Raw genomic sequence first — 15,619 nt, forward strand, 5'->3', positions numbered from 1 at the left:
ACGCTAGGAGGGATTAGACATTCACAGGTATCTTTTTTTAGCCTTACAATAATCTGAATACAGGTAATTGTAGGCTTTCGTACATGATGTGGAAAAATTGCAAGATTCATACTCTTTTTGAGCATCTGTGTTGTCGGGTTGGTTTATTATGTCATGTGTGCGCATTTGAATTCATGGTATTTTCGTCCTTTGTTTTCACACTTTTTCAAGCATGTCACTTGTCTGCCATGTCTCAGCCCCTAGCCCCGCCCCATCATACTTTATATGTCCCCCTCTCGGGATCCGAAAGTATTTTTCTCATTTTCTGCAGTGCACCATCAGTGAATGATATAATTAACACGCATGAAAGAAAGACATGCCATTTGTGAGAGATCGCAGAGCTCAGGGAATTCGGGCTCAATAGCCATGTTTGTGGTGCATTTCTTTTGGCAGTGAGGATGTGACTAGACTCCAGAGAAAAAAGCCAAAGCTCACTGCTCGTGGACGTGCTGGGATGTAATCCTAAACAACGGGCTTTGATGAAAACTGGCAACCTACGCTTCGTGGCTTAATGAAAAACCGAACCAGACCGGCGCGTTGGCTGCGCTCCGACGGACCGGTGCAATCTATCCACACTGCCTGAAGTAAATTCCATTGCCAACAGTCTGCGCCATTCAGTAGGCCGCTGACCTTACAGTAGAATTGATCGTCCAATCAGCACCCGCCAGTGGCTGGAACGTCAACCTGTCATTCGAGTGGCATGCCGGGAGTTGCAGTCCTTGATAACCTTTCCAAGCGTTAAACCATCCAATATTGTAACTACAATGCCCAGCAAGGGAAATCCCATAGTTCCTACAGCGCGCTCGGTGATTGGCTGACTCTTGCCAGCTTGGATCCCGATTGGCTAAATCTCCCCAGTGCAGCCCGGAGAATGAATGAAATTGTACAGTAGCTGCAACTGGAGGTGAGAGCCCGGAATCTGCAGCCGAGTGTATTATACTGTATCAAAATGGCCACAGCCGTCCAGAACCCTCTAAAATCGTGAGTACCTGCAAACCTGGCACTGCTAGGCAAACAAGTAGACTGAACTGTATAGACTGCGCAAAGAGCCGAGTGCTAACTCCACACAGTATACTGACTGGCAGACATGATTTGCATTAGATACAGCGACCTGCAAAAACGATGTACACTGCATGCATTGCACACATGATGCTGCTGTTTAATGCATTGCATGACTTTCGGATTGCAAATACCCCATGCCCTGCGTACACAGCACGCACCAACTACCGGAATGTAATGCACATGCTGCACTCTTCACTGCACAGAACACTGCATTTGTAGCCGGCTGATCGATGCACACCCTGCACCCGCATAGGGCGTAGTAGCAAATAGTGCACAGACGCTGCAGGGTGCCAACTGAACCATGCAAACACACCGCATATCGCATGCAGTGACAGCTGCACACAAGCCACATATAACATATAAACGCTGCATACAGGGAATCCATTGCCCCTGGAGCACTGCACGCAGACCAAGCACAGCATGAAGTTCAGGCTGCAAGTGCCTGGCATAGAGGGCATGTCTGGGGCAGACGCACCAGACAAGGCAGCGGGCTGCAATTCTCACGGGCACTGATGACTATTACACATGCAGCCAGCGCACCGGTCTGCCAATGGACTGAACCTATGGGCAGAGCCGGGGCTCTCCGTGGGTACTTGCTTACTTGCATTTGTGTGTGCATTATATTCACCAACGTGCATGTTCAGTTCTGTTTTTTGCAAAGTCTACGATGTGCGAAACTATTGTGCTAGTTGCTTATGTTTTCTGTGTTAGCAAAGACAGTGATTTTAGAAAGTATTTCCTGGGCGTTGTCTTTGTATACTTTATTTACGATGTATTCATAAACTATAGGTGAAGTGGGCTGGTATGTTTCCAATGCACGCTGCATGCTCCAATTGTCAAGTACGTGCTCAGCTATCACACCTGATCCGTGGATAAAAAGCCAGCTCGCTGCGTGCAATGCTCGCTTTCCCATCCATAGTCACCCCGAAGCAAACTACTGAAGTTTGAACATTTGAGGGGGTCGCGGAAGAGAAGGGCAGCACCACGACCCCGAATGCTTCACGCAATCCCCAGTCTTTGGTCATTTTAAGCTATTTCCGAATGACTGTCTCTGGTAACAATTAGGGGTCGTGTGGGAGGGGGGTTAGTTCTATTAATTCGGGAACATTCCCTATTAGATCAGGGAGACCAGCGGGACATCCCGTCTGGTATTTAATGGCATTACACAGACAACATGCATGTGTTCAGTGTTGCACTTTTATTCCGCAAGTGTTGCTTCCCTTCCCTGTTGTCCTCCCTTCTTGCAAAATCCAAGATGTGCTCAGTCTCTTCAGCGTTAAATGAGTGGTCGCTTGTGCTTCCGTTATTGAGAGAAAGCCAGTCTGTGCGCCTCGGTGCCTCCCTGCATGGCTGGTCGGAGTGCTCGCACTTCCTGGACCTCGCCTTTGCCGGCAGTTGAACTCCAGTTGTTTCTGTTGCAGAGCAAGGCAGCCTTGACCCCCTCCATCGGTTACATTAGTGTCGGTTTGCACATTTCATCATTCCGAAACGGCTGTTTCGCGGTCACTTGTCGCCGGCCCCCTGCGCCGGCTTTGCATTGGCCCGTGGGCGAGGGCACCCCTGCCTGCGCCCTTCTTTCGCTGGCCCGGGATTTCTGACGCACAGAGCGACCCAGGGAGGGCGAACAATGGCTTTGTTTGTGCGATGACATTTTCTCAGGCTGCTGCTTGCTTGCATTCCTGGGATGGCCTGTCCCTGCGCTCCTGCTGCCGGATCGCCACTGCACGCATCCAATGGGCGATGAAAGCTGCCGATGCTGATGGCACGGGGCCCCCTCCTTTCACAACACGTTTATGCTCTTGATGCAAGAGGATAATTAATTCTCTTAACTGCCTTTCCTGCAATTAAAATATATAAAAAAAGAAAACAGGCATAGCCCCGCATGCACTCTGCAGTTGCATCAGTTCACATTTGCTACAATCCTGCATTCCCCAAACATGCAATCACCTGCATTCATTTCGAACCTCGCTGCTCGTCACACACAAGCTAAAAGAAAAGGCACTCGCATGTAATCTATAACTCGAATCATAGGCCCCTGCTTTGTGCATAGTAGTGCTTAACTTGCCCACTTCTTGTTGCAGGAAGTTATTCCGCAGACCACCGAGGAATGTTAAAGTTATACCTGTCTGGAAAGTGTCTTTTTTTTGCTCTGGCATATGGCCTCAGGTTTAATGAACGTGCACGCTCTTTTGTGCTGGCAAGGTAGCCGAGCAGGGTTAATATGTGATGTCGCCCAGAGTCAATTTCAGCTGATTTCATTTCTCTGCTCAGTTGCATAAGAGGGTTGGGGGTGGGGGTGGGGGTGGGGGAGGATCTGAGGACTGCTGGCCTTGCATCATTGGTTGCACTAGAGCTGATCGCTCAGCTCAGTGCTTGCACGTTGCTACAGTCGCCCTCCTGAAGTTTGGGCGCAGGGCGGCAGTCTGTACAGGAGACCCACCGTTGGGCACTTTTACTCCCTAAAAATAGGCAAATACTCCCCAAAAATAAAGATAGTGGTCTGGATGCTGGCGGGCCTGGCGCTGAACATTGGCCATGATGATTTTTCATTTGTGGCTGCAGGGAACGCATCTTGAAGCGCGTTGCAAGATCCGCATGCACCTCTTTCTATATGTTACGTTAAGTATTCATATTATTAGTACTTCGGTAGTGTGCTCAGCCGTCCAGATAAGATTTGGTAGTGGAAGTATTTTAATCCCTATTTTTTTTTTTTAAGTTGGGAGTAAAATAATTTTTTAGGCAGTACAAATGTAAGCTCAATTCTCAATGGGAATATTTCATAAGCGAGTAAGAATATGTTTTGCCTGGAAAATGGAAATGTTTTTTATAATACATTGTTTTTTTGCATCTAGTTATTCATGCACATTACAAGATGCATGTTTTCTTCATCCGATCGGGTAGTACTAACACTAGTTTCTTCCAGTGGTACTAGTGCACTACTGGTCCAAACATATCCATTGAGCCGTGTGGGTGAAAGAGGGCGTAGAAGGTCCTCTGTGTCTGTTTCCTATTTTTTGTTGTGAGTATTTTTACTCCCTATTTTTATTTTTGAGGAGTATTTGCCTATTTTTAGGGAGTAAAAGTGGCTAGTACACTCCTTATATGTAGGGCTTGGTGTGTTCAATACATATCTATTATTCAGAATCAAGATGTGGCAATGCACATAATACGCTATGTTTTATAGTGACTGATAGAGGAAGAGGGATGTATGTTATGGGTGTGTGAGCATTGGATTTGAGTGGAAGAGTGGGATGGATATTTCGTAACATGCATAGTACAGCCAGGAGGGACCCAGTTATGAGAGAGGGTATCTGGCTATCGGTTGCCAGTCAAAGGATCGAATCTAAAGGGTCAACAGGTCAAAGGATCGACACCAAAGGGTCGACAGGTCAAAGGATCGAATTTTATTTTTTATTTTTTTCACATTTTTTAAAATTTTTTTGGGGGGGTCCCCCCAACCCCCTTTTTTTGCTAAAAAAACACATTTTTCCCTAAACGTAAACCTAAAAAAATATATATAATAAAAAAAAAATTCAATCCTTTGACCTGTCCACCCTTTGGTGTCGATCCTTTGACCTGTCCACCCTTTAGATTCGATCCTTTGACTAGACACCCTGGCTATCTGTTGCAGCAGGCTTCAAAATGTGAACTTGCCACTAGCCATTGACTAGCCATAATGGACTCATGGGGAGTATAAACCGGTGTGCTTTGCGACTGAACTGAGGGGGCATTTTTTTTGTTGTTTTTTTTTGTTATTTATATAGCGCTACGAACCCTCAGGCATCTGAGCATTGCTTATTTCCCACAGTGTGTGACTCTTTATGCCTTGTTAGTTGCTTTCCACTTGAAAATGTCGACCCCTTTGTTGGGGGATAAATGAGGGTCCATTGGGAGCTATATGTCGCCCTATGAGGTTATTATAAGGCAATAGCTAGCAATGGCCTTTTGGGTATATGTTGGCAGGCTTTGACTGGCCTGTAGGGGAATAGGGTGTTAACCGAAATGCAGGCCCATCATGCTAGCATGCACTAGTTGTTTGGTCACAGTGGGCTGGTGTTCTAACTCGTTGGGGTTCAGACTTGATGGTCGTGCAGATATGAGATGCCTCTGTCCCCAAGTACCGCTTGAGCAGGAAATAATACACTGCTCTAGCAATCTTTGAGGCCACAGGTGTGGAATGTCGTCGTCAGCCTGGTACCGGGAACGCCGGAAGAACCCCTGAGTGCTGTAAGGCAAAGGGTTAGAATAACAAGGGTGCCCGCAAAACAACTAACAGGGAGGGCAACAATAGTGAAAGTGCAGTAGCAATATCTTACCTATAGGGGTTAAGATGTGGATGGTAAACCTACACCGACAGCAATGTGGAACCAACAGCAGGCTGGGATGTTCAGGTGACACTCCGACAATACCTGAGTGGAATTTGGAATGAGAACGTGATCAGTGGCAAATCCCTAACACCTTCTGAAGGTCATGAACCAGAAGAGTTGAGTTTAGCAGTAGGGGGATTCTCAGAGCCAAGTCCATGGTCCAAAGCAGAGGTCAAAGAATCCAGAGTATCAGAGAGCGTGCCAAAGTTCAAGGGTAATCCAAAATCAATCCAAAAAACATCTCGTGGTCAAGGTAAGATTCGAGTAACAAGGTGCAGAGTAAACGCCTGGCAGTCCTCAATGGAGAAGCTGTGAAGCAACGTTCCTCTTTCACCGGCTTCTTTTACAGACGCGAGCGAAATCACGTGACATATCACGTGACCGCACTCGTGCGTCACGTGGAGCGCAACGTGGCTAGTGATTGGTGTTGCCGGCGTTTCCTGGTCACATGATGCGTGGTGTTCTGATACTACCGGGCGTGGAGAAGGCGCCATGGTAACCGCCACCGCGGGAGGGGGCGAAAAGAGGCGGGTCTGCCCACCGAGAAATCCCGCCTGCTGTGCCTCCTTTGCTGTCGCCGGGAGTGAGCATGAGAGCGGGAAGTGCCAGGTGAGTGTGGGGACGTGACAGCCGGATTTTGGGCCAAAGTGAGCCAGTTGGAGGATTTACTTGACATTGCAGCTAGTAGATTTGACCCTTATTTACTGAACAAATATTTTGTAAAATACACAATTTGAAACACATTTTGCCAAAGATTCCGGCTTGGCTACTACTCAAATACTCTGTCACGGAAAGGAATGAATTGCAGTTTGCGACTGGGGACCACTTTTTCATTGGTGCCCAAGCCAATTTTATGCCCCTGTTGGATATTTTTGTGAGGACCAAGGGTGCTATGTGAGGACCTCTTGGGGCACTATGTGAGACTGTTATGTTAATGTTAAAGGATATTTGTACCGTGCACTATCGCCACCGGAGTGGTCCCCTGGCTCTCTGGCAGCTCTGAAAGAGGGGGGGGATGAGTTATTGGGAATAAGCTGGAAAAGTGCAAGAGAGCAGTGATGTGCTGTTGGCAGCCTCAGCCCGCTGGGTCAGTTCGCTGGGCCTGGGATGTTTGCGGCCGGTAGTCGTCGTGTACTGTTGTGCAAGGCTATGTGTGTTTTTGTTTTTTTGTTGCAATGTAGTGAAGTTTGTGCGGTTTGTTGTGCTGTAGGTTTTGGTTGCGTTTGGTTTGGAGTTTGAGAGGTGTATGCAGAAAGGGAAATTGTTAGTAGGGTTGGTTAGTTGACATTGCTGTCCTTGCAATTATGTCTAGGTGTGATGCTTGTTATCATTCACTGTTCCATCGGAGTGTGGCGCTTGCTAATTTCAATATTCTGTCTAGATGTGAGGCAGGCTAGTGATCACAATTACATTCAAGTGTTGTACTTGTCATTATTCACAGTTTCATTTAAGTGTGGCGCATGCTAACATTCACATTTGTGGAGGCACCGTGCTTCTTTTGGGGATGTTACATGTATGGAGTGTTATAATTGAGCCATGTAACTGTGTGCTGTGTTTGCACACACCTAGCAGTTAGCAATGTAAAGCCCTAAACAGTGAACATAAGGTTAAACCTAGATATATTTTAATATTGATTTAATGCAAACACATCACACTTATTGCAAGAACTTGGTTTAGACCAAAATGGACACGCCATACTCCCGGAGGTGGCATGAGCAGCGAGCACCCGCCTGTCTTTCATCTTGGCATTCCAGCTGAGAAATCTTAAACCCATGAATTGCTGAGTATGAGAGCCCTGTGGTGCAGCAGACATCAATAATCCTCCTCCCTGCCACCCAGTACAGCAGTAGCCCTCCTCTGCCCCTTTGTATCTCACGCCTGCTGTATATTTGTTCTGTCGTTATCTCTGTAAAGCGCTCTGTTATACATCTATAATGTTGTACACCTCTGTAAAGCTCTCCGTTATGCATCTGTAATGTTGCACAACTTTGTAAAGCACTCCGTTATGCATCTGTAATGTTGCACACCTCTGTAAAGCGCTCCGTTATGCATCTGTAATTTTGCACACCTCTGTAAAGCGCTCTGTTATGCATCTGTAATGTTGTACACCTCTGTAAAGCGCTCCGTTATGCACCTGTAATGTTGTACACCTCTCTAAAGCTCTCCGTTATGCATCTGTAATGTTGCACACCTCTCTAAATCGCTCTGTTATGCATCTGTAATGTTGCACATCTCTGTAAATCGCTTTGTTATGCTCCTGTAATGTTGCACATCTCTGTAAAGCGCTCCGTTATGCACCTGTAATGTTGCACACCTCTGTAAAGCGCTCTGTTATGTACCTATAATGTTGCACACCTCTGTAAAGCGCTCTGTTATGCACCTGTAATGTTGCACACCTCTGTAAAGCGCTCTGTTATGCACCTGTAATGTTGTACACCTCTGTAAAGCTCTCCGTTATGCATCTGTAATGTTGCACACCTCTGTAAATCGCTCTGTTATGTATCTGTAATGTTGCACATCTCTGGAGACTAGATTCAAAAGTCTGTGGTCTCGTCCCATTATCTCCTCAGCCAAACAACGTGCCTTTGGATGTACAGATTGAACGTGCCCGCCTTTGTCTAGCTTTTTCTAGCTTTTTTTTCCACATCCCCATCATGGCCCCCTTATAGCGCTTTGCGCATTGTGTGCACACCTTCTGAAACATTAGGGATTTTGGTGTCCAGCCATTCAGGTGGGTGTGATTGACACTACCTCATCACACCTCTATCCCAAGCGAGTTTACTCAGGGGTCACCCATTTCGTCACTTGCCCCTACACCCACATCAGGAGCGGTTCTAGACAATATGGGCCCGATTCATGGAATATTTGCCCGGTTCAAAGTGACTTTGCACTGCTGACACAAACCCTGATTCATGGAACTGTCCAAGTGTAGTCTGGGCAAAGTTAGCGCACAGTCATTTTTGCAGTACAAAATGACCTTGCCCGGACTTTGCACGGCACTTTGGATAGTTCCATGAATCAGGGTTTGTGTCGGCAGTGCAAAGTCACTTTTCAGCAGTGTGAAGTCACTTTGAACGGGGCAAATATTCCATGAATCGGGCCCTTTATCCCCCTCTGGTTACAAGCGTAGATAACCGAAGTTAGGCTGCCTTGCAGTATGGCCTGAGCTTAGTGTAGAGTCTACTTTCCCCATCACCCACAATGTTAGACTCACAACAGTGCAGAGCCTCCGCCTAAATGTTTAGATAAACTAAGGAATGCAGTATTATTCATTTATGTATTTTACGTTTTTTATGTCACTGCCTGTAGCCGATTGGCTGCTTCCAAGCGCTAGAGGAAGGATACGCAGGAAGGCGTAACAGCAAAAACGTCCATGGTACCACAAAGTGGCAAGATCAGTCTTGGAGTTTCCATGTCTTTATGTCTGTGCATTTACACTGGTGCATTTTCAACTGTGTATTTGCTTATTTTTTATGCGGGCCATTTATATCTTTATGCATTTGCATCGTTTTATTTTTTTTAACTCAAGCCCCCAACCTCTCTCTCATTTTATCTGTTCTGTAGCCCTGACTTTTTTTTTGTTGCATCTGTTTTGATTGTTCCCTGAAAAAGGAGCAAAACGTATATAAATGCACAGATTCAAATATACTGATGTAAATGCATCAATGTAAAGACGTTACAGCTTGGAAATATGGCAAAAGGTCTGCCTCGCGTAACAGCTGTGCAGAAGTCCCTGAAGATGATACGTATATTAGGCAGAGTGAGACCTTGGGCCAGTGCTGTAAGTGGGTAGTAGCAGGCTCGTCGAAGGACTTAATTTAACGTTCTCGATTATAGCTGTGCAGTTTACCCCTTTAACTCTTCCTTTTATGATGCTAATAGGTCAACGGCTATGTGGAAGAGATGTGTCTTTAGTTTCTTTGTTAAATTCAGGAAATCTGTTTCAAGTCCAAGGTGGAGTGGGATAGCTGACCCCCGGACATGTAGTGTGTGACCCTCAAAGTGTTTGTATATTGTCAAGCTTTTGGCCAGGAAGTTGGAAGCTGAACTCATCGCCATGCTGGATGGTAACGTTTTGAAACTCTGCGGAATAACGACAGTGAACGGCCATGTAAGCATTTGTGTACAAGTCGTAGGCCCTGATTCACAGACATTATACCACGCTTCTGTGAAGTTAGGCCCATAGAGTCTTAAATTGTGTTTGCTCTTTCTTCTGAAGCCAGTGCGGGGTTTTCAATGCTGGTGGGAGGCAAAAAAACGCCTAAAGTGGTAAGGGTGTAGGTTTTCGTTCTGAATTTCAGAGGACATTCTTGTAGACCAAGCTTACTCAAAAAGAAGTGCCCACATTAGTAGTTTATTCATCCACTTAAGATATACAAGATTTCCAGTAAAATTGTGCAAACTGGTTACAACAGCGCTGTCTAAGACAGGACCATGAGAGAACAAACACCACATTGAAAGACTAGATCGGCACCTCACACAATGAACACTTTCCAGTTCCCACATTACACCACCAGATAAGGCGCTGCACACACTCTCAATGGGAGGGGCTTTCACGTACACTATCCCCCAGCATGCAGCCCATTTCACACACGCATCAGACATTTCCTCTCATATTATTCTTTGAATTGTATTTTAGATTTTTACTGTGCCAGCATGCAAAAACAATGATCACTCCAGCAAGCACATTTTATCTACAACGCCTCTCTTACAAGCGCTGCGGTAAAAGTTACTGTAATGCTGACACACTCCCCCATCTGCCAGGTTATGGGGTGAGGCCCAGCACAGAGAACCAACCATGCTCTATGAAACAATTGGATACAATAACCACTTACACTGTATCATGTCATGCGAAAATCACTGGGTGAAGATTGCCAGGAACCCAGTGCAGATAATGGTTGCAAGCCCTAATTGGTAATAACCACATACATATACTGGGGTTCCTATATGGACCCTGGCTGAGGTTGCAAGCCCTAATTGGGAAGAACCATCCACATCTGCTGGGGGTACCTGTATAGACCCTGAATACTGAGGTTGCAAGCCCTAATTGGGAAGAACCACCCACATCTGCTGGGGGTACCTATATGGACCCAGAATACTGAAGTTGCAAGCCCTAAATCAGAAGAACCACCCACATCTGCTGGGATACCTGTTTGGGCCCTGAATACTGAGGTTGCGAGCCCTAATTGGTAAGAAACACTCACATCTGCTAAGGGTGCCTATATGGACCATGAATGCTGCAGTTTCAAGCCCTAATTGGGAAGGACCACCCATATCTGCTGGCGGTACCTATATGGGCTCTGAATACTGAGGTTGCAAGTCATAATTGGGAGGAACCACCCACGTCTACTGGGGGTACCTATATGGGCACTGAATACTGAGGGTTGCAAGCCCTAATTGGGAAGAACCACCCACATCTGCTGGGGGTACCTATATGGGCCCTGAATACTGAGGTTGCAAGCCCTAATTGGGAAGAACCACCCACATCTGCTGGGCGTGCCTATATGGACCATGAATGCTGAGGTTGCCAGCCCTAATTGGAAAGAACCACCCACATCTGCTGGGGGTGCCTATATGAACCCTAAATTCTGAGGTTTCAAGCCCTAATTGGGAAAAAACACCCACATCTGCTGGGACACTTGTATGGGCCCTGCATACTTAGGTAGCGAACCCTAATTGGGAAGAACCACCCACATCTGCTGGGGGTGCCTATATGGACCCTGAATACTGGGGTTCCAAGACCTGATTGGAAAGAACCACCCACATCTGCTGAGGGTACCTATATGGGCCCTGAATACTGAAGTTGCAAGCCCTAATTGGAACGAACCACCCACATCTGCTGGGGGAACCTATATGGGCCCTGAATACTGAAGTTGCAAGCCCTAATTGGAACGAACCACCTAAATCTGCTGGGGGTATCTATATGGACACTGAATACTGAGGTAGGGAGCCCTAATTGCAAAGAACCACCCACATCTGCTGGGGGTACCTCTATTGACCCTGAATAATGAGGTTGCAAGCCATAATTGGGAAGAACCACCCACATCTGCTGGGGTACCTATATGGACCCTGAATACTGAGGTTGCAAGCCCTAATTGGGAAGAACCACCCACATTTGCTGGGATACCTGTAGGGGCCCTGAATACTGAGGTTGCACGCCCGAATTGGGAAGAAACACCCACATCTGCTGGGGGTGCCTATATGGGCCCTGAATACTAGGCCTGCAAGCCCTAATTGGAAAGAACCACCCACATCTGCTGGGATACCTGTATGGGCCCTGAATGCTGAGGTTGCAAGCCCTATTTGGAAAGAAGCACCCACATCTGCTGGGGGTGCCTATATGGACCCTGAATACTGGGGTTGCGAGCCCTAATTGGAAGGAACCACCCACATCTGCTGGGGGTACCTATATGGGCCCTGAATACAGAGGTAGCAAACCCTAATTGGGAAGAACCACCCACATCTGCTGGGGGTACCTATATAGACCCTGAATACTGAGGTTGCAAGCCCCAATTGGGAAGAACCACCCACATCTGCTGGGTGTGCCTACATGGACCCTGCATACTGAGGTTGCAAGCCCTAACTGAGAATAACCATCCACATCTGGTAGGGGTACCTATATGGACCCTGAATACTGCGGTTGCTAGCTCTAATTTGGAAGAACCACCAGCATCTGTTGGGGTAACTAAATGGACCCTGAATACTGAGGTTGCAAGCCCTAATTAGGAAGAGCCACCCTCATCGTCGGGGGTACCTATATGGACCCTGAATACCGAGACCATCTTACTACATGACCCTTTGCGGTACCAGCAGCCTAATTGCTCCATCTCAGAGTACCTCTATTCAGCTCAATGCCAACAAGTGATGAGTCGGGCCCCCTTACCAGCCGATCGTTGCTTTCGCAATCTTTCCTCTATCACACTACCTGAGACCTTCTGGAAGTGGTGGTCTCCATAAATCCCAGCATCAAAGAGAGCCTAGCACTCTGTCTGCCTGTCTCTCATATAGACACCTTTAGGGTTATGGGCTCAGTCTGCAAAGAGGCTCGATGTTAGGATTCACACAATAAAATCACTTTCTGTGGGGAGCTCTAGTGCACAGCTTTCATTGCGTGTCTCTTCTCACCCCCACTCTCCTCTGGAAAGACACTGGCACCTTCCAATCTCCAACTTGAAGGCATTCGGACGGTCACACTTTCCATCCTCTTGGTCTCAATCATTTCTCACTCACTTTCCCCGTGTATATGATCACTGAGCATGCTCTGTCAAGCACCTGGGGAAATACATGCCCCTCTATGCTAATACTGTTTCAAACACTATCTTAGCTTCCTGAAAGAGTTTCAATTCTTGACCAGCTCTGCTTGTTGCTGAGGCTCACCTGATCTCCAGAACAATATTAGGTCTCCTGACCTATACGCAAACAGCAGCTTCTGTTAGTTGTATTGCATTGTACAATGCGCTGTTATTGGAATGCACTCAGAGGACCAGAGTCCAGAGTGTTGGAGATCAAGGAGTACGATTGGGATGTGTGTTTGCATTTGGCCAATAAGGCTTAGCAGTGCTGGCCAGGCTCCGGTAGTAAGAAACTCATGAGGTCAGGCATGTGGATGGGTGCTGAGAGGAGTCAGGAGATGGCATGAGTGCTACAGACTCGCTATGTGTTCAGCGTGCCCGAATTTGTCATATGTCTGCACTGCATTCTGATGTCAGAGGTGTTGATGCATAGTCTGGTGTAAGTATGCAGAGAATTATGTGAATAGCACGACCACATTTTGTCATCGTCCTTGCTGTATTCTAAAGTGTGCGCGTGTGTCCACCGGTGTGTATTATACATACCTAGCAGAATTCGGTGGTGATTTGTTGTTCGTGCGCCCTCCCCGGGTGAAAACTCTTCTGTCGATTTGTGAGTCTGAGATAAAACAATTAGCGACAACTACAGTATAGGCTTCACTATTTCCAATAAGGGGAGCACGGGTCATGGCCCACATCCTCCTGTAACAATTCCCTGCCATTCATTCCAATCTCTCCGATTGCAATGGAGGTGATTCTGTCACATCACTGTGACTCCACCACTGTGAGTGCAATTTGCCTGTTTTCCACGTACATGCCTGGTGCTGCGACTTAGTAATCCCGGGACATTCCATATATGGAGGGTTGTGGTTCCGCTAGAGGTGCTTGTGGGATAGGTGTTTGACAGCGTGGTCTGGACTGCCGTAAAAGCATCCGGCACCGCCTGGTGTATGGAGGGTTGTGGTTCTGCTAGAGGTGCTTGTGGGATAGGTGTTTGACAGCGTGGTCTGGACTGCCACAAAAGCATCCGGCACCGCCAGGTGCTGAGTGTTTCCAAATTCGTAATAGCAATTGAAAGTTTTAGGGAGGCAAATAGCCAGGTTTTGAGGGCTTTTTTGAAGGAAAGGTAATTTTCGGATGTGCAAAGGAGGGGGAGTTGTCCAGATGGTGGGGGCAAGGATAAAGAAAGCGAAGTCGCCAACAATAGAGGATTGGTAAGGCGGAATAGCAAGGAGGAGAACTGAGCCCAGAGGTTTCTGTCGGGTTGGTAGTGGATGATTTTGTTCTGCAGGAACTTAGGTCCTGTATGATAGAGGGCTCAGTGTGTGATGCACATGGCTTTAAATGTTGGTCTTAGGCTAACTGGGAGCCAGTGCAATATTCTTAGTGTGGGCGTGATGTGTTCTCTGGGCAAGAGGGCAAGGAGCAGTCTGGCTGCTGAGTTCTAGATTTGTTGATTTTGAAGCTGGCGTGCCGGAACTCTTAGATAGAGGGCGTTGGCATAGTCTAGTCGGGAGATAATGATGGCCAGAATTGCAGAGACTCTTTGGGAATAGGAGAGGTAGGAAAAGATTTCTTTTAGGATATGTAAGTGGAAGGGGCAGATTCCATATACAGAGATGATGTGTTTGGAGAGAGATAGGTCTGCGTCCATGGTGAGTCTAGAGTGTGTCCTGCAATGTGGGTCGGGAGGGAAACCAGTTGCGTTAGGCAGAGAGCTTTCAGATTGTCAGTGAGGGAACGGATCATGGGCTTGGCAGTTTCATCAAACCATATGTTGAAATCTCCTAACAGAGTAAGCACGGGGTGCTGGATAAGCGTGGGGAGTCGCAGAGAGCGTCCGTGAAATTTCAGTTGTAGACGGCGGCCTATATAGGAGAAGGAAGCTGTGGTTAATGGAGGGATTGAGGTGGAACCTAGCGAGCATAGATTTGCATTTAGTGTCGCAAGGTAGATTCTCACTGGATATTACTGGGAGGTGAAGTTTGTGGAGGATGTCTAGACACCCCCGCTTTGCTGGGCTTGCGATGGATGAGCAGGGAGTAGCCGGGAGGGAAGGCCTAGTGTGCAGTGGGGTAGAAGTCATTGCTGAACCAGGTGTCAGGGTTTTCAGTGGCTATGAGGTCAAAGATGTTGCGTTTATTTTTGACAACCGGTCTGAGTTGAAGCCATGCTGACCATATAGCTACCTCCCAGAAGCCGAGAAAGCCGAGACATGAGGTTTACGCGTGCCTATAAAAATGTGTGCCCACACACCTGCATAATTTCAATGGACACAGATATCATAGAGAATTAGGGTCCTTATAGCATTTCTCCAAGCTCCCCCACCCCCTGCAAACCTCTGCATTTGCTAACTCTTGGTGCCATCCAAGGAGCTAGACACATCCTTCCCCAGTCAACGTGTCCCACTCCTGCTCTTCTTAATTGGTTAAGTCCTCTTTCTTGTCTACTGCTAAATATATAAAAGTCTCGCAAATACTTTCCTTCAAACCCAGGCACAACAATCACTAATCTGACACCATATAGGGTGCCCTCCAAACGAGGGGTTTAAATAAGCAGTATATTTCCGCACCTTTAGTTTTGACAAATATTGTGAGTCTCTTTGTGTTGCTGGGCGTAGCTGGTAGTGAGTCACCTGGGCACATAGTCTTGGAAACTAAAATATCTGATTTGGCACCCAAGCGTGAAAACTCGCCCTCACCTGGCTACTAGAAGTGCATGAACTCATTTGCCTCACCCATATCTGACCTGTGAAGGGGGCTAGGGAAAGAGTCTGCACCTTTCACAAACGCCTATATATAAAACCTAAGCCTCGAGAGCACATCTCGGTGTTTCCATGCTTAAAGGTGGTGCATGTTGCGA

The 15,619-nt window shown here is 47.1% G+C and overlaps 1 protein-coding gene across 1 annotated transcript in view; it reads left to right on the top strand.

The window, feature by feature from the left end:
* The first annotated feature begins 907 nt into the window (after positions 1 to 907).
* Positions 908 to 15,619, top strand: part of DPF1 (double PHD fingers 1) — a 989,286-nt gene continuing 974,574 nt past the window's right edge. Inside the window, exon 1 of the mRNA XM_069644470.1 lies at positions 908 to 1,020. Coding sequence (XP_069500571.1) covers positions 989 to 1,020 — 32 coding nt within the window. The 5' untranslated portion in view covers positions 908 to 988. The remainder of the gene's footprint in view (positions 1,021 to 15,619) is intronic.

This window comes from Ambystoma mexicanum, chromosome 2p (assembly GCF_040938575.1).
Source record: "Ambystoma mexicanum isolate Mex_15411 chromosome 2p, UKY_AmexF1_1, whole genome shotgun sequence".
In the NCBI taxonomy this organism is placed as follows: domain Eukaryota; kingdom Metazoa; phylum Chordata; class Amphibia; order Caudata; family Ambystomatidae; genus Ambystoma; species Ambystoma mexicanum.